Consider the following 25,270-nt stretch of genomic DNA (forward strand, 5'->3'; position numbering starts at 1 on the left):
AAACCTTCTTGCAAGGATCATAGAGCTCACACTCTTTAATACCATCCCCACTGAATGGGGGAAGGCAGACACAGGATGCCTGTGAAAGACAAAAGCAGAAAAATAACCATCATTTGCCATGCTAGCCTGCAAACAAAAGGACCAACAGGAACAGCAGTAGAACAGCGGTGTGCCAAGGTTGGAGACCCCTGCTAACTGGGCAAAGAGGCACCTTTTTAACATGGTGATTCTCTTTATTTAGCAGGGGGGGGAGTAATTGGCCCTATCTACCCCCAGCACAGTAACTCCAGGAACTATTGCTGGTGTCTGTCTTATGGTTTATTTTTAGATTGTGAGCCCTTTGGGGACAGGGAGCCATCTTATCTTATTTATTTATTATTTCTCTATGTAAACCACTTTGGAAACTTTTGATGAAAGCGGTATATAAATATTTGTTGCTATTGTTGTTGTTGGAGAAGGCTATGAGGCAAGATTTGAGAATGGGTTCTCCATCTCTGCCTGCCTGCCTTCAAAGCCCCATCACCATCCCTGCTGCCGGCCTCTTCAGCCCCTGCTCCCTTCACAGCCCCGACCACTGCCTGCCTTCACAGCCCCCTGCCTTTGCTGGAGAGCAGCTGAGCCCGTACAACCTGATGATGTCACAGAGCCAGGGCATCTTGGCTCAGTGACACAGGGCTGCTGAGGCCAAGAAAACAGGCTGCTGTAAAGGGGTTCTCCTGGCCCTGGGGTAGCTCCAGTGATTTTGGTGAGCAGCAGTTGGGGCAGGGGCAGTAGCAGCTGGCGGCCCATGAACACCCCCTGAATGCCCCATCTCCATGGTGGTTGTGCCCTGCAGAAGATTGTCTATTTTGAAAATATAAACCACAGATGCTTTCTCCAGATCTTACTGGCCTCACTCTCTCTCTGACTGTAGCTGTTCTGTGTCAGCATTTGTCCTCTGAAACAGGAGAAGGGAGAGTAAAGACATTGTGAGCACGACTACCACGGTGTACTGTTATGAAAGTATCTTAACAATTCTGATAGTCTTGCGTGTGATATAACAGGTGTGGCATCAGGGGTTAGCCAACCAGCGGGTACAGAGGTCCCAAGGCCACCTGCCTTGTGCTCACACCTTTAAAACAGCTACATGACTCTTGGCTGAAAGAGTCACTCCATCAATGAGGAAGATGGAGAAGGTGTCCTCCATTCTCCAGGGAGGTTCCTTCAGAAGCGTTGTGATGACAGAGAGGGGCCTCTGAAGTAAGCCCATTCACAGATAGAGAAAATGGGAGGAAATGATGGCAGAGCAACTTGTTAGGCTGAACAAGTCACTTTGTCATCACCTAATAGCCCCACTGACCCCTGAACCATGGTGTTGAAAGAGGAGCTGCTGGTCTTGCCTTTTGCTGCTCAGGAAGGCCCCCACATCAGGCCCTGTTAACTCTACTGGAGAGCAGAGAGAAGCAGCAGCAGCTCCTTCCTCAGGTGCCATTTCAGAATTCCCCAATGCCCCGCCCTCCTGAGATAGGCTAGAGGTTGGAGATATCTATGCAGTCCAAAATGGCTCTGCCACTTGACAGTAGTGCAGAAGAAACGTGCTGCTGTTGCTTCACTGCCTAGTAAGCTTTCACCTTACCGTCCACACAGCATTGGGAGAAGCATGTGGGTTGGGCCCCATTAGGGGCCCAGTGGAAAGCTTTGCCTAGGTGTCATCCATAATCTTCTAGCTGCCCATGTGTGAATGAGGCCCAAGCTCAGCTGGAGAAACACAGTAGCACATAAGCATCCTTCACACATTACATTAAATGCATGGTGGAACAATACTGCTTGAACCATCTCTGTTGGCTAACAAGTGTTCAGCTGACCGCCAAGCTGACGTCCACTTGGCAAACTAGTGCTGACCTCCAAGTGTTCAGCTTAATATAAGTATAGATACTATGTATGGAATAACTGAACATGCATAGTTCTCTTTCTCCACAATTGGGAACCCCACAAAGTTCTCAACTGGAGGGGAGGGGAAACCATGCTGACTGCACACCCCAGACATAATCACAGATGCTGAACAAGACACTGGTCTAACTCTGACCAACACTGAGCCAGTTCAAACAATACCAGCCCAGCAAAAATGAAGAAACGGGGGTAGTGCAGGGAGCGCACTACATACTTGTTTAAACAATTATTCGTAGTGCATGTTTAGGGGTAATTCAGATGAACAGGACCCATACACAATCAAGAGATGTACCGAGGGATTGTTGGGATGTTTCTCAAAAATTTAGATTCAGAAATGTGAGGTAAATTCTCACATTTCACCATCATCTTTGAAACTGGAAGTTTCAAATTCGTTACACTAAGCATATATTAAAAAAAAGAAAAAGAAGACCTCTCAACATACATCCACACAGTAAAAGCATGGATATAGGATAACTTCATTTACCAAAATGCGCAAGGAAATCTAATGTGTTCTGATTTTATGAAAAATTGAAGTTAAAAGTAATATTTTTATATAAAGTAAGATTGGTGATCAAACTCTGAATTTGGCTATCAAGAGACAAATATTTATGGGTTCAACTATTTTTCAACCAAAGAGAAATACAATGTTAACAAGTCTCAACAGATAATAAGAAAATGATTTTCTTACCAGACCTAGACCTATTTTAACGCACACTGCATTTTTATGGCATCCTCCATGGTTGTCTAAGCATCCATCAATTTCTGTATGTAGGAGTGGAAATGTACATTACCAAGATGGGACACACAAACATTCTTTCAAAATATCCCCCCTGAAAATTTCACTTAGCATCAAAAACCACCCAACTTGCTAAAAGACACAAAACAGTTGCTTTTGCAATTAGTTCATATATGTGAAGTAAGCTGCTAAGAGAAGCAGTGAACATGAAAGGTTTCTGTCTTTCGAAGGGCGACTAGACACCCACCCACCCCCGAAGCCTACTTTTTCAAGCTTAAAATTAGGGTTGTGTGTTTTGGTGGGTGTTTGTTTTTTTGGCCCGAATCCAAAACACCCCCATTTTGTTCTTCATTCGAAATCAGCCAATCCGAAACACCCCAAATTTGTTCAAAATTGCAAAATCTGAATCAGAAACATTTTGGATTTTTAAAAATGGCCCTGGGGCAAAACTAGTGGGTGGGGATGGTAGTGCCCAATGGGTGGAAGCTATGGCCCAAATTTCAGAGGAAAGGGCTGATTTTTTGTGAATTTTTGAAGTTTAAGGTTTTTCCCATAGGGAATAATGGAGGTTTCAGCAAAAGTATAGCTTCATGTCAGGGGGAAAGGGGTGGCCCAGAGCAGAGTAGGGTGGGTGGTAGTGCCCAGTGGGGGCAAGGAAGCTGCCAGAATTATTTCAAAGGAATTGGGCAGAGGACTGATTTTTAAAGATTTAATGGAGTTTATGCATCTTTAAAGTTCTTCCCCATAGGGAATAATGGAGATTTCAGCAGCCCCATAACTACACTTGCGGGGCACCAGGGTGGCCCAGAGCAAGTGGTGGTGTAGAGCACATAGGGTGCCAACCACCTCCATGGATTGCTAACCCATGGGGTACTGGTTTCTGAGATGTTTTGAGTGTAGATTCTCTGATAGCATATGAGAGTGGATTCATTGTTTGTTGTAGATAATATATGCTACCAGAGAATCTACACTCAGAACACCTCAGAAACAACAGAACCCAGCACCCTATGGGTTAGCAACCCATGTGGGTGGTTGGCACCCTATGTGCATTACACCACCACTCGCTCCTGGCCACCCCAGTACCCCCCAGGTGGAGTTATGGGTCTGCAGAAACCTCCATTATTCCCTATGTGGGAAAATCTTAAAGACGCATAAACTTCAACAATTCCTAAGAAATCAGCCCTTTGCCCTATTCCTTTGGAATCTGGGTTGTGGCAGGCACCCCGTGGGGCACTGCCACCAAACCCACTGTTTTGCCCCTCAGGCCCCCTTTCTGCCCTAAATCTGCCCCAAAGACATGTCAACTTCATAAATTCTTTAAAAATCAGTCCTTTTCCAAATTCCTTTGGAATCTGGGTGGCAGCAGGCACCCATTGGGGAACTACCACCTGACCCACTCTTCTGCCCCCAAAGCCCCCTTTCTGCCCCAAATCCACCAGAAACAACATCAACATCACACAGCAACAACAGCAGAGCTTTGCAAAGAACCAGGCAGATTTCCAAAGGTCATGCATATCCACATCCCACCCCCTCCAGAAATGCAATAGATCTACAGTGTAAAACAACAATAATGAAATGCACACTGCCCCGCTGGCCAATGAGGGTAAATTTTACCCTCAAATTTCCTTAAAAGGAATAAGGGGGCAATTGCCAGCAGATCAGCCCATGCTTTTGCTGGCCAATCTGCAGGCTGGAAGGGCCAGAAATTCAAACAGATGTCAAAACTCAAAATGGAGACCGAAGGAGAAAGACTTTTCCTGACTGCAAAATGGAGTTCCGAAACAGCCAAAACAACAAAACGTTTTGTATCCGAAACAGGGACGTTTTGTTTTGGCTACAAAATTTTCTGTTTCGAGCATTGGGTGTTTTGTTTTGGCTTCAAAACAGCTGAAATGGCCTGTTTTTTGCACAAAACATTTTGTATCCAAAATGAAATGCACATCCCTACCTAAAATGTTTCCAACGAATATTAGGCACAGGCCTGGCCCCGTGAAGGAATGGAAGAACTCTGAAGATTTTCTGAAGTGGAACACTCACACCTGTTACACAATGGGGCTGTTCACATGATCACATGCGCACAGTTGGGTGAACTGGGAGGAAGGCAAGATAGGAACATAGGAACATAGGAAACTGCCATATACTGAGTCAGACCATTGGTCTATCTAGCTCAGTATTGTCTTCACAGACTGGCAGCAGCTTCTCCAAGGTTGCAGGCAGGAATCTCTCTCAGCCCTATCTTGAAGAAGTTAAGGAGGGAACTTGAAACCTTCTGCTCTTCCCAGAGCGGCTTCATCCCCTGGTAGGTAGGTAGATTCAACCTACCTCCCCCCAGATGACCGTTCGCAGCCCTGAGGGCACACAAGCCATGCACCCACACAACCAGCGCTGCCAAGAGCAGCACAGATGAATCTCCCCACTGCTCCCAGCAGCACGGGTAAACCAAGGCCAGGACTCATTGTCCCAGTCTCCAGGAATTTCACAATGCACCCCGTGATATGTGCAATTCATTGGGGGATTCCCCCAAGAGACAGGAGCTGTAGCCGGCCCGCACCCAATCAAGTAGCCCGGGTTAAGGGAGCACTCGCTCCCATAACCTCAGCTAGTAGTTGGGCTATAAATCTGGGCTAGGCGGCATTGGGCTCGATCCCAGCAGTTCTCACACGCAACCTAACCCAAGTTTGGCATCCCTAGCCTGGGTTGGGCTCCGCATGAGAGCAGTCTAAATATTTAAAATAGGGGCCACCCACCTATGGTGGACTATTACAATTGGTTCAAAAAGCAAAGCCTTGTGGGTTGTCTTAGTACCAGGTGAATGAGTAAGCCTCCCCACTGCCCAACCACCACATGACTCTGCCTTTTCACTGCTTCCAAAATGTTCACATACACAACCTCTATAGTTACAGTCTGTTTTCTAAACCAGAGTTGTTCCGTATTTCATCTGCTTGAAACAGGTCATCAGCAAGATACTCACCCCGACAGATGGCCCCATCTCCAGTGTAGCCTTTTTTACAAGTGCAGATTCTCTGACCAGGTGCCTTTTTAGTACAATTGGCATATGTGGAGCAGCCACCGTTACCCACTGCACAGGGATCTATTTCTGGGTTGCAAAATAAAAGAGGTTAGGTCATAGAACATACATTTTACGAGCAGCTGAGCATGTGGTAAATACATGTTGCTTATTCACCATAAATTGCCAGAGGAGCATACAAACTATTCAGGCAAATAGATGTGCTATATATGCATGCTTCCACTGACATGAGCCAACACTGAGACAGGAAGCGGATTTAGATATAAGGAGTTTCCTAGCACCAAAGAACAGAGGCTGATTAATAAACACATTAGTACACAGGATCAGATATAGCTATTTCTTCTTAGACATGAAAATGTATCCTCAAGTGTTTGAGCTTGTTATTCTTGCCACAAAAGATACTTTCAGATTAAAAACGTATTATGAAATAGTATGAAACAAGTAACAAACTATTATGGATCTTCATATGTAAGAGATATGAATATTAGCACAATCATGGAATACGATCAAGGCATGCTTGATGTGTTACAAAACATTACAGCTACAACTATGTATCAATGCTTAAATCATTTTGATTGCAGTTTGTGTCAGCTGGGTCAGAAATCTGGAACTGAACATTATTAGACAAAGCTGGGTATCAGCCTTCATGGCATCTCTTGGATCTAACTTCATTAGCTTGAAGTTACCAACCCAACCAACCAATGTTTTTTGACTGATACCTTTGTTTTAACAGCACACAAAATCCTTATCTAATGTATGATTGCTAACTGTGTTTCTCTTCTATGTGCATCCAGATACTTAGCAAAACTCTACTTATCCTAAAGTTAGAATTCATTACCTGCATCTGATCAGCTTCTTGTTGATTGCTGTGAAATACTTGTTTTCTGATTAGTCGCACATTATACCAAAAAGCCTCAATGATGTCTGATTAAAATAGAACAGTTCTATTTACTGAGATCAATCATGCAGATTCCAAAGAGTTTGATAGCTGAAGAGGAGCTATTTAAGCTATTGTATATCAAGCTGGCATAATAATTTGATTAGCTTAGCACTTACTTGAAGTACTTGCTATCTGCATAATTACAAATCATGCCAGATGGGGGCTGGAAAGCAAATTAATGTTGCTATTTTCATTTGCTATTTGGTCCCTTTTAGCCCTTTTGTGCTTTATGAATTTGTCTCTGCAAGGCCCTGAATTTTCAACATCATTTTAAGTTTCTACATCCAAATGCATTTGGTGTGAAGGCAACAACATTAATAATCATTAATTGTGTGAAAGCTTCTCCAAAGGCACATATCAAAGGTATCACTCTTCCATATACCAGCCCCTCTCCAATAGATCAGGCCTTAACTTTACAGCATCTAGAAAGTACTCATCTAAGCCCAATACTTCCCTATACACTGCCTTTATTGACTTTAAATTTGCCTTCGACCTAATTTCAAGAAACGAATTGTAGGACAAGCTTTTAAATCCATCACTGCACTGCTCACTACTTCTCTTAATTTATAATAGATTGTACAGGAAGTCTCATCTGAAGGTCCGCTGTAGTGCAGCTGGCCATCATGCCAAAGAAAATGTAGCATATAGAGGAGTCAGACAAGGCTGCATTTTGGCTCCCTCATTGTTTAGTTTTAAATTAACCCCATAGTTTCCCACATGAATAATTTGGCTTTTCATTCACCCAAGCTAGCCAATAGACACCTTTATGTGGATGATGCAGTTATTCTATCACAGACCCTGGTGGGCCTTCAAAGAGCTTTTTATGTGCCCTGATGGCATTTTGCCAAGAACAAGCACTTGTGATCAATTTTACTAAAACAAATATACTTACATTTGCAAAGCACCCAGAAGTTCAGAATTGGTCATTGGAGAGCCACAAATTAGAGCAAGTCAAAACTTTTAAATATTTGGGCATTGTTTTTCACGCCTCAGGCAAGCGCAGTATGCACCTTCAATATGTGATCCAAAATGCCCCAAACTATGCATTAGACATTCAATCTTTTTTCTGCTTCAGTGGCACACAATTTCATCCTCGCAGTGGTAAAATTATTCCTGGCAAAATCCCACTCTCAACTCCTTTATGGAGCACAACTCAGTCCATCAGTAACCTCCCTGCACTAGAGGTGGTGCAAACAAAATTTTTGAGAAACATTCTTCAAGTTCCTAGATGTATACCCAATGTAGTCCTCTGCGTAGAAACAGCCACCCACAAGGTAGAATCCAGGGTATGCTTGAGTGTCTTTGATTGCTGGTGAAGGCTAAACTACCATCCTATGGCTTGGCTCCCCCGATACCAGCAGACAATTTTGAATTGCTCAATTTTCATCTTGAAAAAGAACAGTCTGCAAAAGTTAAATCTATATGGCTTCAGCCTGGAGTCTCTATTAAGTATGGGATATGCATAAGCTAAAGCAGCTCTTAAACACTGTGTCTCTGCTATGGATGCACAAATAGAACCTTTGATCCCCAGGGGTGTCTTTCTTAGAAGCCAGTCATTTAATCTCAATCCTGCTAGACATTTATCTCAAATCACAATTCCCAAATACCGCAGGATGTCTACCCTAGCCCATTTTAATGTATTACCTACTGCTGTGCTTGAAGAAAAGTTTAGGAAAATCCCATAGGCCCAAAGACTCTGCCCTTGTGTATCAGGCATGATTGAAATGACAGCACATGTTTTACTGTATTGTGGTCGATATAGTGGTTTTTTTGCCACCATTATATCTCCCTGCTTTTAATCAACTTCCCAAGCCATTCAGATCTCCTTTATGTTGTTGTTTTTTTTAACTTTCTGACCAGAACAATGAGATATCTCTAAATGTCATCAAGGTTTGCTGGACTGCTAGCAAAATCCGGCAACAAACATAAGCCCCCGCACAATGAAAGGGGCATAAATTTACTTTGCATAGGTGGACATCATTGGATACAGTATTGATTGTGCTACTGTACTATGCTTAATTACTCCCCTGCCATATGGAGTATTTGCTGGTCTGTGACCGTATCAATAAAGACTGACTGACCACATTACTCCTATTTTAAAAGAACTACACTGCTGCCAATTAGTTTCTGGGCAAAATACAAAGTGTGGGTTATAGCAATAGCACTTACATTTATATACCGCTCTATAGCTGGAAGCTCTCTAAGCGGTTTACAATGGTTTTAGCATATTGCCCCCCAACATTCTGGATACTCATTCTACCGACCTCGGAAGGATGGAAGGCTGAGTCAACCTTGAGCCCCTGGTCAGGATCGAACTTGTAACCTTCTGGTTACAGGGCGGCAGTTTTACCACTGCGCCTCCAGGGGCTCATTCCTCTATTATCTGTTATTACCTATAAAGCCTTGAATGGATTGGATATTTAAGAGAATGGTATTTAAGAGAATGCCTTCTTCTTCATGAACCCCGCCACCTATTAAGATCATTGGAGGAGGTCCGTTTGCGGTTGCCACTGGCACATTAAGCGATGACCCAAAAACATTGTCTAGGATTGCCCCAGGGTTCTGGAACACACCCCCAAATGAAATCAGAATCTCCCCATCTCTGGTTGTTTTTAAACAACTTTTGAAAACACATCTGTTTTTATCAGGCTTTTAGTTCATGCTATTTTAAAGTTTTATAGTGTTATTTATGGCAATTTCAATCTGTTTGATATAATCTTTAGGTTTCAGTAGCTGTTTGGTTAGATTGTAAACCACCCTGAGATTTTATATAGGGCAGTATATAAATGCGACAAATAAATAATATTCAACCAAAAACCTGTCTGAAGAGATGTGTCTTCAGTTGTTTCCCAAAAGGCATCAGGGATGGAGCAGCTTTAATCTCAACAGGATGAATGCAACTATAGAGGGGGCAACTATAGAGATGGCTAGTCCTTGAGTCACTCCTAGGCAAACTGGCAGCACCCTCAGACAAATCTCCTTTGATGATCTTAGTAGGCAAGAGTGTTCAAATGAAGGGGTTGGTCTCTTAAATACCCTGGGCACAAGCCATTAAGAGTTTTATAGGTAATATCCAGCACTTCATATTAGCAGCCAGTGTAGTTCTTTCAGAACAGGAGTAATATGGTATCTTCAGGACATCCTTGAGACCAACCTGGCAGCAGCATTCTGCACCAATTTGTGTGGCATCACACAATAGCACCCTGCACCAAATCTTCCCTTGATCTCCCCTAGAGGTTTCATGCAGATATTAAAAAGTACTGGAGACAACATGGAGCCCTGAGGAATTTCTCTACACTAATTCCTCTGACTGGTTGCAACTAAACATGTGAGCTGAGTCCACTGAAGAGCTTTACATTTGAGGTTACACTGAAATTGCGTCTGTGATGGCTGATTCTCTCTCTCTCTCTCTCTCTCTCTCTCTCTCACACACACACACACAGCGTCGTCGTCGTCGTCATCAGGTGCTGTTATCAAGTGATGAATGTGTGTGTGAACCAATTCAAACTGGGTGTTACATAACCTTTTAAGAATTGAACAGTGAAGATAATCTGGGAAGCAAGAAAATATAGAACCATTTATTTGTTCAGGTTGTGCTGTTATTTTACTACGTATTAATCAAGTATGGAATGTGTTTCCAGAAATACCTGTACAATGGGTTCCATTCCCAGTGTATCCCGCAGAACACAAGCAAGAAGGTTGAGAAATGTTAGAGCCACTGATGCAACTGAAATGGAACAGGAAAGGAATGACATGGTATGTATGAACCCAAGCAAATGTGTAAATTCAGTATAATATTCAGTACTAAAAGCAGGCCAGGCAGTCTCAACCAGAAGTTCCAGATGTTGTTGTACTACAATTTCCATCATCTCACAGCCAAAAGCCATTGTGGCTGGGGAAGACGGTAGTGAAATCAGTAGTTAGTAGAGATGATCATACTTTTCTTGCTAATTCACATGAAAGGGCATGGAATGACTTATTTCATTTGTTGATGAGAAATTTCCATTTTAAATTAAAGGGGATCTCCATGAGAAGAAGCCACTCTTTCACAGACTGAAGGGCCTTCTCTCACACACAAACTAGTTCTGTGTTGGCCAAGAAAGTTTCATTAAGTTGCAAGGCAACTTAGGGCCGAACTACACATTAGGTGGAATATGTCATTGGCCCTGTATGTTTCTTTTTATCTTTTTAGGTTAAACAGCAATAAGGGGAGAGCCAATCAGAATCAGACCATGGAAAGCAGGTAGGGGTATTTAATCCTTTCCTGCTATACTGCATTGCCAATGGAAGCCTCTCTCTCAGGGTTCATAGAGTAATTTCTCTTAGGACCTCAGCACAAAGGGAAAGAGCTGAGTACCCCTTTTCTGCACCCCATGGTCCTGATCCTGACTGGGTCTCCCACAGCTGCTCTTGAACATAAAATGCCACACAGACGCAGGTCAGAGACTCATTTCCATGTAACATGTACTTTGGCCCTAAAAGGACAAAACAATTAATGATGCTGGTGCTTTACTAAAAGCTTGGCTTTTGGATTTCCAGGCTGTTCTTCCATATTTCAGACAATCATAGGCAAGGCCATGTAAATACTGTCATAATCACGCTTTAAACTCTGCTCTGGAATGGTACTTACTTGGCCTCCACATGGCAAGTGCCATTACAGAAATCAATTCCAATTTCTGCAAGAGAACATTTTGTTAGAATACAAATCTTTCTCAAGCCATAGAAATAAGAATGGAATTAGGACTGAGGTAGTATTGACTGGAGCTTTTCATCAAACCTACTGTATATATAATGCATAACCAACAAACATTCAGGAAACAGGATGCTAATATTTTGCATAACAGTAATGATGATGATGATGAAGAAATAAACACAACAAAAATCCTAGATTGTGATCTACAGATTCACTAAGCAAGATCCATGTGGTCAGCAAGGTTTGTTTTTTACATTCTTAGTTTAACAGTAGCTCCTCTGTCCTGCATCAGAAGCTGCTTCTGAAATTTAGTGCTTCAAAGCAACAGAGTTCTTAAGGAAATGCAGCCATACACAAAAAAGCCACCCACCTACCGACACAGTATTACTTGCTGTGTAATACTTGCCATATCATTGAGTTTTTCCAATATACTGTTGCAATATACTAGAATACAAGTAGATCCCATAACAGGGAGAAATACATTAATATTAAGTTATGGAGGGAGTCATATTTGGTCCATGCACAACTACTTGACTATTCATTTGAGATCTCTCACCCTGGTAGTTCTTTGTGTGCAAAGACCATTGTTTTGTTCCCTATTGTTCTTAGACCATTGACTCCTCTTTATCAAGAGAAATTTACATCTAATTTTTCTGTAAACTATAAAAATAAAGCAAAACTCTGATATCTATGGAAGTGCAGAAAGCAGAAAAAGAACTATAACCTAGAAATTTTCAGCCAGGATGGTACTGAAACAGATGAAAAAAGGGCCACATGTGTGATAAACAACCAAATGCATATATCTATATCTATATCTACACACACATGAAACCTCAAAGCATGGTAAACTAAATATATAATGATGTATTTTTCAAATATAATAAATTATTATTCATATATCCAAACCCAAAAATGTGCTAAAAGTCATATAAACATTCTTATACAATATCCACTATGTAGATGAAATAGCAATTGCTGATCACAAAGGAATCTAGTCTCCTAGAGCCTGAAAATGTCCCCTCCTCCAACATGTGATGAGGTATGAGTATCTTCAACTTCATCTGAAGCTCTTGGAGATTATTCGCAAGTAGTCCTTACTAATAAGTCCTTAAAAAACTGTCTGGATTCCAGTAGTTTTCACAATAGCTTATGAATAATCTCCAAGAGCTTCAGATGAAGTTGAAGATACTCATACCTCATCACATGTTGGAGGAGGGGACATTTTCAGGCTCTAGGAGATTAGATTCCTTTGTGATCAGCAATTGCTATTTCATCTACATAGTGGATATTGTATAAGAATGTTTATGACTTTTGGCACATTTTTAGGTTTTAAGCATTGATATATGAATCATAATTTATTCTATTTGAAAAATACATCATTATATATTTAGTTTACTATGCTTTGAGGTTTTGTGTGTGTGTATAGATATAGATATATAACATTCACATGGTTTTTTTGGTAGGATGGTACTGAAGACAAACCACAAATGCCATTTTAATTTCATTTATTTATTCAACACATTTCGAATCCACCTTTCTAGCAAAATGTTTTATTTGGCACACACCTTACAACTCAACAAGAAGAACCCACCTAGAAAGAGAACTCTGCAGACTTGGAGTCACAACAAAGAAAGCTGTGTTTGAAGCCAATATGTATATACAATACATGTAATTTTTCATAACATACACAATTATATCCAATTTTATGTCAATTTCCTATATTTATCACGTTAATTAGCAGTTGATAGGCACTGTGAGCCTCAGAGTGACAAGAAGTTTCCTGCCCAATGCATCAACACGGACCATGACAATGCCATATTGTCTGTCCCCAAAGTGGACTTAACAGATTGGAAGCAGACTGTGGGAAAGTGTGCTCCCTCCCTCCAAGTCCCCTTTATTCTGGTTCAGCATTATGTCTGACAAACATTAACTCTGGTTAACCCTAACCCAAGTAGTTTTTGGAAGCCAGGCTTCATTTTAGACTACAGGCCATGCACCAGACAATACTTCCACAAATGTGTAGTGTTCATATCGAATATTTCAGCAAATGCTTAGTTCATGCTTATCATGTGGCATTCTAGTTATACTTTATTAGGTTGGCTTATTCTCTAGAATATCTCACTCTACGTGTGCATGACTCTAATATTTCCCACTCCATTTTGTGTGTCCGATTAAGTACATTGTTGGCTATAAACCCCTCAACAGCTAGCATATCACAAAGGTTCTTTTTGCTTTTTTCCAGCCACTAAGACTGATATAGCTGCTCTTCTAGAATTTACCTCTCTCTTTTTTAAACTGCTGGATTTGGCAACATTATAGCTTCCTATCTGAAAAGACTGTACTTGCACTGTACATCCATCTGCTTTATTCACATACCTTTGTCACAATTAGCCCCCTTCCAGCCTGGGTTACATTCGCAGTTTCCATTTCCCAGTAATCCGTCATTGCATATCCCATTCTTGCAACTGCATTCTGTAGATAAAACACAGAACGAGATTTGTGTTCCATTCCAAGCTCATAATGGAATGCAAATTCCCGGAACATTGCATCGGAAGAATCGGCTGTGCCGGTTGTTCCGATGGAATGAGATTGGAACGTTTCAAGTGTTCCAAGCACCATTTTGAAGGCCCGTTTTCCCCTTGTTGACTGGTTTTGGCACCAGCTTCCAATTGGTTTCCGATCTCCTTGCTTGGTTGGCTTATTATACAAATCGACTTGTTATCACCTGTTTTCCATCTCTCGGCGGGTGGGGGTTAGACATTGCCAAAAATAACTATGAGTGTTCATTCCCGGAGATGGTACTGATGGTCAAAATTTGTGGGCTTGGCTCATGGACTATGTCGTAGAATAAACAATCCTCCATCCCCAGAAGTACCATGAGGAACTCTTGCAATTAGTCACCTGATGTACAGTTGGCTCCATATCTCCCTGCCTGACACATTTCACAGGCGGTGCCATGGTAACCTTCATGGCATTGGCACTCTCCACTGCCATCAATGCCATCCTGACACACCCCATTTCCAGAACACCAATTGCCTGGCTTTCCTGGGCACATCTCACACATATTGCCATAGTAACCTTGACAGCAGACAGAGACCTTGGGAAAGAGATAATAGTAAGACGAAAAGTATGCAAAATATGATTTAATACACACATGATAAAAAAAAATTTGCACTTAAAATGCTTTGGATGGCTTCTATATTTAGTGTTTGAAATGGCAATATAAAACATTTCACCGCCTGACATCTCTGATGTAGCACCAGCATTTTGATATGTCTATTATATAGAGGAGACGTGGGTCATGTGTTCTGCACTAACCACCATTTACCAATCATATGCTGGGCCAGAGGTGCCCCTTTCAAATGTTGATACTGGCTCAGAAGACTGAAGGGACAGGAAGATGTCCTAAGACAACCTCTTTTTGTAACTTACAAAGGATTTTTGAATGTATCTAAAACCAAAAGCCTCAGATAGAAGCAGTCTTTAGTAATTGAATAAAACTGGGTTTTTTAACTTTTCTTTTTACAAGACTCTCAGAGTTAATTTTTAACTCAGGAAAGGGTGTGTGTGTGTAGAAAAGCGGATTTCTCTGGTGCAAAAGTATTCTCAAGCGCTCGGCAGCTATCAGTTTTTCTCATCCTGTGCAGGCATATACGTGTAAGGTTTTTTTTGTATTTGCCCAATACCCAGGTACAGAGGGACCTTGGAATAAAGCACCCAATCCACTGGTCCGGTTCTCTGCAAGCTTTAGGGTGCTTGGTGGCAGCATTTCAAATCTACTGGAAATATAGAAAGGTTTTATGAGAAGCTCACCCAGGCAGCTCAGTTGAGATGACTCGGCATTTTCTTTCTCTCACATGAGCTAGCTCTGAGACAAAGGCTTTAATTTGTTACAAGGCTGGTACAACACACACAGGGGTCCAGCTATAACTGAGCAGATGGGTTCAAAGAACCCGGTGCCCCCAGCTGCTGAGGGCCCCTCGGCTCCACTCCTTCCTATTTCCTTCATTATCTCCCTCACCCTGAGGGGCCTCTGGGAAGAGGGGTAAACACAGGCCCCCTCTCATCTAGCTACGCCCCTGAATACACACACACAAATATTATAAAAGCAGCACCAGACGACAGTAGTCTAAAACAATAGGTCTAGATGTGCACGTCTCTAACCTGTTGCTTTCAGCCTAGACAGCGTTCCTGAGCAACGATACAGAGGGCTCTGAGACATGTCATTTTAAACTGAGGGGGTGGTATTTTTCAGGTTCTGCAGCTTAGAACCATGGAATTGTAAAGCTGGACGGGGCCTTAACGGCTAAATAGTCCAGCCTCTGATTGGGTGGGAAGGGAACCACATTTCCTGCACAACTTGGCTGGAGAGACTCTCTACCCCAGTTGCCTTGTAGAAGTGGCTCACTGTTCTAAAAGCAAAGAATTTCACATGAGGAATAGAATGGAATAGTTCTTTATACTGTTGTCATGCTGTATACTGTTGTCATGTAGTTATACAGTAAATCTTGCTTACTAATGAAACTTTAACACAGGTGAAATAACAGCCGACCAATTTCAAATTTCCAGACTTATAAATACAGTGAGGGCGATTCCCTTTCCCTGGTGTTTCCTGTTGATTAAAAAAAAAACCACATATATACTCAATCAGATGATAAGCAGATACACACACACACACACACAATATATATATGCTGACATCACACAGAAGTGCAGGCTGCCAAGTGCAGGCTCCAGCCACATAAGTCTTCCCTGCCACTCATGTGTCCCTCACCTGGCAGATGGGAAGGCAAGTGGCCTGCTCAGCAGAGACCCAGGCAGTCGGCCTCACTCACAGAGGCATTCAAACACAGAGTGTGGTGTAGCTGCTGAAATTTGGCTCAGTGGGAAGACATTTTGCCAAGTGGGAGTTTTATCTGCTGGGATTTGGCCCAGCAGAGTGTGGGGTGGAACTTCTCCTCACTGACAGTAAAAACCCTCTTCCTTTTCCAGAGCAAGGGGGGATATCGTGACATCACCTGGTGCAGCAGTATTGCTGAAGGCCCAGCAGGAGAGGAGAAGCCTCTACAAAGGCTTTGGGCTCTAGCTTCTCTGTCTGAACTGGGAAAGCACTTCCATTTAGATTGAAGCAAGCACTTTTCCTTCAAGCCCCACAGCTATCCTTTTTGTGAATCCATTGTTCCTGCTCTCCACCCTCTCCTGCATTAAAGCAGCAGAGGACACACATCCTGTTGGAAGCCAGACAGTGTCTGGTTTCACAGGAGCACCCAGGGAAATCCCAATCTTGGCCTCTTCTTATTCATGGAGTATACCCAGGCCCCCAGGCAAGCAAGACACCCAGCACCACTGAGCTCTCTTCCCCAGCAACCTCATTTCCAATGCCGTTTTTTAGAACAGTAGAAATGGGCTTCCACTGTCTCTTACCCTCTTCATATCCCAGTGTAAATGAGAGAAGACATGCTTCTCTCTTAAGCCCTCTGCCTACATGCCCAAAGGATTTGAGGGAAGAGAGGGGTTTGGTGGCAAGCACAAATAATGGCTGGCAAGCTAATCCAAAATGTGTGGACCCCTGGGTCTGCACTCAAACCCGTCTGCTTCATGAGGTGCACCCTTGGGCCCTGGCACATGCACACACTTAGAAAGTGTAATCAAGAAACATCTTTTATTCTCAGTCACTGAGCTCCTTCAAAATACAGCACATTCTTGGCAAAACAACTTTGCTCCATTAAATAGTCAAGACAAGATTTATTAACTTCTTGTACGCACTTGGAGAAACTCATTGGTTGATATGCCTGGTGTTTCTCCTTTAGGGTGGATGGGAATTTTTTTCTTTTAACACAACAGTGCATCATTGAAAACAAACATGGGACAAATGAAGCAACCAGTTCCAATTGCCACTGTCTTGAGGAAAGAAAGCTGTGAAGCAGCAGCCCAAGACTTACTGCAAGTACTGATCCTTTTGGACACTTGATCCGTCTGTTACACTTGGCACATCTTGACTAAGAAAAAGCGGGGTGGGGGTGGGGGGGAAGAGAATAAATGAATGCTTTGGAGCATGTTAAAAAGTATCAGTCTGAACTACAGAAAATGTAATAGGGTAAGCATCGTAATTGGACAGAAGCCCAAATACCTCACCAACTAATTCCTACAAGGCTGTAATGACAGCGGGCATGTTCTGAATGGTACTGTCCAGATTTCTAAAATTCTGTCCCAGGCTGCAACCTCTTATATATTGCCCCGGTTCCTATCCCAAAATTCACCAATATCCCTGATATCACCCAGATATGCCAATACCAATTCACCAAGGGTTGTTTATTAATTTAATAATAATAACAACAACAATAATAATATCGCACAGACTGACTACAAACAAAGGCATGACAAGGTAGCAGGGATGATACACTGGAACATCTGCAAAAAATACAAGCTACCTGTAGCCAAAAATTGGTGGGACCATAAATTTGAAAAAGTTGAAGGAGAGCTAGTCTTGTGGTAGCAAGCATGACTTGTCCCCATAGCTAAGCAGGGTCTGCCCTGGTTACATCTGAATGGGAGACTTGATGTGTGAGCACTGCAAGATATTCCCCTCAGGGGATGAAGCCGCTCTGGGAAGAGCAGAAGGTCTCAAGTTCCCTCCCCGGCTTCTCCAAGATAGGGCTGAGAAAGATTCCTGCCTGCAACCTTGGAGAAGCCGCTGCCAGTCTGTGAAGACAATACTGAGCTAGATAGACCAATGGTCTGACTCAGTATATGGCAGTTTCCTATGTTCCTATGAAGATGTAAAAATATTATGGGACTTCCGACTACAAACAGACAAACATCTGCCACACAATACACCAGATATAACTGTAGTCGAGAAGAAAGAAAAACAAGTTAAAATAATCGACATAGCAATACCAGGGGATAGCAGAATAGGAGAAAAAGCAATAGAAAAAATCACAAAATACAAAGATCTACAAATTGAAATTGAAAGGCTGTGGCAGAAAAAGACCAAAATAATCCCAGTGGTAATTGGCGCCCTGGGTGCAGTTCCAAAAGACCTTGAAGAGCACCTCAACACCATGGGGGCCACAGAAATCACCATCAGCCAATTACAAAAAGCAGCTTTACTGGGAACAGCTATATTCTGCGACGATATCTATAACAGCAACAACATTGACAATAAAATTCAGCCATCCCAGGTCCTTGGGAAGGACTCGATGTCTGGATAAAACAAACCAGTCAATAACACCTGTCTGTCTGTGTAAACAAGAAAATAACAAATTATTCTAGTCAGCTTCTGCAATTTTTGAAGCATAGGCTTGAAGCTCTTTGTTGACTCGGACCCAGCTGTTTCCTTTATCATGTATCTACAGAATTCTGCACGCGTGCGCACACACACACTATTTTATCCAAAGAAATAATAGCAGCAGTTTAGGTACTCTTTGAAGTTTGCTCACTAGGCAGTATGCTGAGATCTAGCAACTGACTTGCAGGTCATTGCAAAGTGACCACCAAATATTAACTTCCCAGATATTATATGTAACTCAAGACTGGGGAAAGCAGCTAGCAAGTTGTGTTAAGATTCTTGGAGAAAGGACTATCCTTCACTTACTATCCATCAGGGCAAGTAAACTCAAATTGATTAGAAGGCCAGATTCCCCACTTGGCAGAAGTTGCTCAGGGACTATGCAACAAAATATTTTCACTGAAACATGTCAGTTCAAATGAATTCACCATCATCACCATTCCAGTGCATTCTATTCTTTCCTATACTTGACATATTTTATTTATATATTAAATTTTTATACTGCCTCACCTAGATGGCTCTAGGTGGTTCACAAATATAAAAACAGATTAAAAACATATAACTAACTCATTAAAACAAAATTAAAATTAGCTTAAAGTCATTAAAGGCCAGACTAAAAAGATATGTTTTTAGGGCTCTTTTAAACTCTTAAGCCTCTAATATCTATAGGGCAGGGGCGTAACTACCATTAGGCAAGGGGAGGCCGCTGCCTGGGGGCCCCCACGCCTCGAGGGGGCCCCCAGAGGCAAGTCACATGACTATATATTGTGTAGTGTGTGTGTGTTAACCCTTTCGTTAAGTCATTTAGAGCTTTAAAGGAAACCCAGTCCTAAGCCATTTAGGGCTTTAACCAGCACTTTGCATTTTGCCCAAAAACATATAGGCAGCCACTGCAGCAATTTTAAAACAGGCATAATATGATTTTTCCAAGAAACCCTGGAGACCAATCTGGCTGCTGCATTTTGAACATGTTTCTGAACATAGAAAGGCAGCCCCACATATAGTGCATTGCAGTAGTCAAGCCAAGAAGTTACCAGTGAGTGCACCACAGTTTTGAGATTGTTATCTTCAAGGAATGGACGCAGCTGTCATATCAACCAATATTGGTAAGAAGCACTCCTGGCCATAGCCTTCATCTGAGACACCAGGGTGAGGCCTGGGTCCCAAGCTTCATACCTGTTCCTTTAGGGGGGAGTGCAACCCCCATCCAGAACAGGAAGTTCTATCATATCCCTCAAATTATGACACCTCCCCATCAGTACCTCTGTTTTGTTTGGATTCATCTTCAATTTATTATCCCTCATCCATCCCATTACTGCCTGTAGGCAGGCTTTTAGGAGAGCTATGCCATTCTGGATTATGATGTCAAGGAGAAATAGATTTGGGTGGCATCAGCATATTGATAATACCCTGCTCTGAATCCCCTGATCTCATACAGCGCTTTCATGTAGATGTTAAAAAGCATTGGAGATAGGATGGAGCCCTCAGGGACACCATACAGTAGCTCTCGTTTCACAGAGCAACTATCCCCAAATGACACCATCTGAAATCTGCCTGAGAGAGAGGAACAGAACCACTGCAAAGTAGTACCCGCTATTTCCAAATCCCCAGACAATGCAGTAGGATACCATGGTCGATGGTATCAAGATCTGCAGAGAGATTCAAAAGAACCAAAAGAGTCACACTGCCTCTGTCAATTCCTTGGTACAGATCACCTATCAGGCGGACCAGGCCTGTCTCAACCCCATAGCCCACTCTAAAGCCATTTTGAAATGGGTCTAGATAATCAATTTCCTCCAAAACTGCATGGAGTTGATCAGCCACCCCCATCTCAATCACCTTACCCAACCAAGGGAGGTCGGAGACTGGCCTATAATTATCCATCACTGAGGGCTCTAGGTCAAGCTTCTTAAATAAAGGTCTCACAGTGGCCTCCTTATGGGGGCATCCTGCCCTCCTCCAGTGAGGCACTTGTAATGTTCACTAAGCCATCCTTAACAGCCTCCCACTAGATATGATACCCAGCGGCTAACTTAAAGGAAACAGGGAGTGGCTAAGGGCATCGGAGTCCTGGTCCTGAAGATGGTTCATTAATTTGTGTGGAGTGTGGGATGGGCACTGTAGGCCATGCTGGATACTCCAAAAAGGCTCTTGGACCTTTTGTTTGACATTCTTCTCTGAGGACAACAAAACGTTTGTTTAAAAGAAGAATTCTTTCATGGGCTGCAACCATTGTCAATCAATACAAAGGGTGGGAAGCACAAGGTATACACAATGAGATATGTCAGGAAGGAGCTTGTGCCTCCCAAAGGAATTGTCTGTGCATACCTAGGAAAACCTGCCTTATTGTTTGATAGTCAAAATTACTAAAGGCTCATGGTTTCTGTAAAATGTAGTCTTGCAATAATCAATAGATAAAAGGGGAAATTGCTCCTTTTAGCCTTGTCATTTTATTTTATTTTATTTTATTTTAACATATTTATATACTGCCCAAAACACAAGTTTCTGGTCAGTTTGCAACAAATAAATGTATATCAGATTTAAATTTGCCCAAACATACTAAACGAAAGCCAGTGTCAAAAGTTGGCATCTTGGACAACTGTGCAGGGTCCACAGCTGACACCTAACCCTCTGTGCCCACAGTCTTCCTTTGGTGATGGCAAGCAATACATCTCCTCCTACATCAGAGAGTGTTGTTCCATTGCTGCTGCCTGCATTTGTGCCCAGAGGGAATGTGGAAGGAAGGGACAGGGGAGGAAGGAAGGAAGGGGATATGGGGAAGTAACTTTGCTACTGCTTATAGTGCAAGAAGCCACACCAGCTCTCTCAGCAATGTCAAGGTAAACCCCCTTGAAACTCGGGAGGCCCATTCAAGTAGGAAGGGGCCCAAGAAGGACACTGCTGAAGGCCTCCTCAGACCTGGGGTCAGCCCTGAACTACACTACTAAAAGAGTCACAGCTGTGTCTTGGCATGACTCTAAGTGTTTATAGACCATACCCGCAAACGGAAGCTTATGTATATTAAATCTTGGGAACTGCAGGATAGTAGCCAATCTTCAATTAATGGCTCAAATATACAATATATTCAGGAGTACAAACTGAGATTTTGCCACACCTAAATTAATGGCAATGGTAAACCCCTCCTGTATTCTACCAAAGAAAACCACATGGCTCTGTGGTTGCCAAGAGTTGACACCAACTCAACGGCACAACTTTACCTTTAAATTAATTCTACAATAACCTCATTCTACAATGAGGAAACTTGACAGAAATGACAGATTTCTAATGTTTTACCTTTATCACTGTTGTGGTATTTGTAGTACAGCGATTTTTCTGAATTTGTAGAACTTGAGAAACCCCAATCAACATCCCATTTCTTGTTTCAAAGAATTCACCATTCAAGAGGATTTGGTTTACATATGCCTGTAATAGGATGGGTTGATAAGAGAAGAGCTCTAGGTAAGCACCAGAAAGGAAGAATGGCTCAAAGATTAATTCCTATCAGCATTAGAAAGGTAGGACATGCAAAGAGCAAGATTTCTCATCTTGTCTTGCCAAGGTTTTATAATACCTTGGCATGGAAGAACACTCTTCCATTATCAACAGGACAATTCAGCATGCATACAATCTACCTGGGAACTGCCAACTTGGCAGTCAATTTCTCTGATGATTTTGCATCTGTGGGACTGATATATTAAACACTGGTGTGAGATCCTCCAGTTTTCTTCATATGATCAACCTTTAGCAGAGGAAGTCATCTGGATTACTCAGGAATAAGAGGTCTCAAGAGCCTTAGTCACACATTATGTTCAACACACAGTCTGTGCACATGTACAAATATTTTATCCAAAGAAATAACTGCAGCAGTTTCGATACTTCTGAAACTTGCTCACCGGGCATTATGCTGAGATCTAGCAACTGACTTGCATAGGGTACACATGCAGTTATTCACATGTTATGTTCAACACCCATGTGGTAGTGCATTTCCTATTTGTACCCCCCATTTGAGGGGGCTTGTACTCAGGTTCACTTTTAAAGGCAACGCATGTAAAAACCAACATGTGTGTTCAGACACCTGAACACACATACAGTATAATGTCAAAACAGGGCTTTGGTTGCATCAATTATCTACGGGCAACCCCATCATTTGGAATATGAGAGTATTCTGTTCGTACTTTAAATCACATATTGTAGGATGGAAATGGAGTGGGTCACTCCTCTTCACCTGAGTAGTGTTCTTGTAAAATATCAGCCAGTAGGAGAAACCTAACATGGTGCTTTTGTGAACTCCACTTATCAGGTCCTTGGGAAACAGCTTCTCTCCAAGTATGACATGGTACCGAACAGTGCTGTCATCCTAGAAACCAAGACCCACAAGAAACAAAAGATGATGTTTGTTTTTAAAATGTGTCATCAAAATCAAGGAGGCAGCAGCTGGAGATATGCAAACAAAAAGCAGACAGCATAGTTGCAAGCAATAATTTTGTCTGATGACCAGAAATGCATCTAACCAAATAAGTCTTCAGTGGTTGCTTTGCCATGCTCATCCAACTCTTTTATAAGTGCCCTGTTTAATTAATTATAATGTGATAAATATTCTAACGTATAGTCACAATTCTCAAACTCAATATGCCCATTTAATAACAAGAAGACATGTCCACAATAAGGATGCCTCTGAGTACCAGTTGCAGGGGAGTAACAGCAGGAGAGAGGGCATGCCCTCAACTCCTGCCTGGAGGCTTCCAGTAGCATCTGGTGGGCCACTGGGTGAAACAGGATGCTGGACTAGATGGGTCTTGGGCCTGATCCCACAGGGCTGTTCTTATGTTCTAAGATTGTGGGACACAAACCAAGAGATGGCAATTTGTCAAATCCACTCTGAGTTCTTGGTGCAGGCAGGATTTGAGCCCAAGTTCATCACTTCCCACTGGACCATATTGAGGTCCACAGAATGCTAGCATACTGAAGGATAATAGCAAAGCTCTTCCCATGTTATACATAAAAGGAACGTTTACATGTAGTTAAAGAATAGGTAGATATTAATTTATACATTTACTGAAATATCTTGGAAGAATTTATATGATTTGTTCTGTCAACCCAACAGTTATCTACAGCTATAGCAGACACTTAGATGTTAGGCCAAATTGCCTCACATGTTACACAATTTCCTGATAGAAGACAGATCTATGCTAACATGTATAGTTTGTCATATCTGATGATCTTACATGCAAGTTTTTCACTTCACAGTAGCTTCTCGTTACACATTCATGTAGTGCAACAATCATATTTAAGAGCATTAGAGGCATTGTGCCTTCTACTTAGGAATTTTGTCATATGCAAAGCAGCCCTCACCATTAGTTCACAACATGACTTCAAAAGATTGACTCCAACATCTGATTCAGAGATGTGGCATCGAAGAGTGTTAAATGCACACACAAAACTCTTACCAGTTGTGTAATATTTGATGCTTGATAATATTCCTCAATTGAACTATTTCCTGGGACAAAAATGGTATATTGTTCAGATGACTCAATCTCTCCAATCAACTGGTATTGCTGAAAGTTTCAGAAGAATAAAAATAGCAAGCAAATGTGGTCAGTAAAGATTAGAGAGGAAACAAAAGAAAACTCAGGGGAGAAAACCCTGACTACTCGCTACATAAAAAGAAATGATAGAAATGTTCCAGGAAAATTGATTCAGACTGAAAGCAACTTCTGTATTGCCTCTTAGCAATAATCCTCAACTTCACAACAATTTCTCACTGTTTCCTTATATGGAAGGTTATAAATATTGTAGGTTTGCAGATGAATAGCAAAATGGTTTTCCTAAGCCTATAAGATGCCCTAGCAGAGATGGGTTTAGAACTCAAGGGGGCTTCCCACTGCCGAAGACCTGATTACACTGTAGTTGTTTCCATTTGCCTTTTCCCAAAGGGAGCTCTTTATTCTTTATTGAACTGATCATCCTCTACAAATCGTATTACAGCTGCTGATTGGCCATTTCTTTGGCTACTCAGATTTCTAGCTGACAGCATAGGATGCCTAGGTCATGTTAGTTAATGAGACGTAAGGGTGAGGAGATATCTGGAGATCTCACTCCAGGCATCAGAGTTTACCTGACCGTTAGGGGCAGGTGAAGGTAACCTAACCCTCAGGGCACGTTATGCTACTGCAGCAGGAGAGCAATATGCTGCCTCCCTCTGCGGTGGGCAAAGTGCGTCAGTCAAAATTTCTGCTCCTCCACAATATCCATTTTTAAAAAATAAAGTAGCAACTTCACCACCCTTAAGGGATTGGTCACCTCTGCTGCCTGTGGCTAAGGGAAGGGGCTTATGTAATATGTGTGAAGCGACAAAAGGCAGAGAGACAGGGGTGAGAGCTGAAACATCTTGGGACACACACAAAGGCCTCCTCCAAGAGAACTGAAGTGAGGTAGTTAGGACTGTATGTTCTGCTTGCCTCCCCTCTGTTCCATTTGTATATTTGTAAATGAAGTAAATATTACAAACACACTATAAATCTCCTGTGCTCTCTCCTCCAAAGGAGACCAAACCCGGACAGTGTTTCCCTGGAACTTCTCACCACTTGATGAAATGGACAAAGTGTGACACCATTTATGCTTTTGGGCAAAACTGGGCAAAAACTGTTCTCAGGGTC

General features: G+C 42.2%; 1 protein-coding gene across 1 annotated transcript in view; it reads right to left on the reverse strand.

The window, feature by feature from the left end:
- The window catches only part of STAB1 (stabilin 1), a 165,357-nt gene that overhangs the window by 50,182 nt on the left and 89,905 nt on the right, over nt 1-25,270 (reverse strand). The window contains exons 33-44 of the mRNA XM_053300133.1: nt 24,062-24,169; nt 22,840-22,971; nt 21,909-22,037; nt 17,269-17,325; nt 15,843-15,938; nt 14,228-14,423; nt 13,703-13,798; nt 11,264-11,309; nt 10,281-10,360; nt 5,637-5,762; nt 2,618-2,691; nt 5-79 (exon numbers count right to left, since the gene is read on the reverse strand). Of these exons, the coding sequence (XP_053156108.1) occupies nt 5-79; nt 2,618-2,691; nt 5,637-5,762; nt 10,281-10,360; nt 11,264-11,309; nt 13,703-13,798; nt 14,228-14,423; nt 15,843-15,938; nt 17,269-17,325; nt 21,909-22,037; nt 22,840-22,971; nt 24,062-24,169 (1,215 nt within the window). The remainder of the gene's footprint in view (nt 1-4; nt 80-2,617; nt 2,692-5,636; nt 5,763-10,280; nt 10,361-11,263; nt 11,310-13,702; nt 13,799-14,227; nt 14,424-15,842; nt 15,939-17,268; nt 17,326-21,908; nt 22,038-22,839; nt 22,972-24,061; nt 24,170-25,270) is intronic.

Source organism: Hemicordylus capensis, chromosome 2, assembly GCF_027244095.1.
Source record: "Hemicordylus capensis ecotype Gifberg chromosome 2, rHemCap1.1.pri, whole genome shotgun sequence".
Lineage (NCBI taxonomy): Eukaryota > Metazoa > Chordata > Lepidosauria > Squamata > Cordylidae > Hemicordylus > Hemicordylus capensis.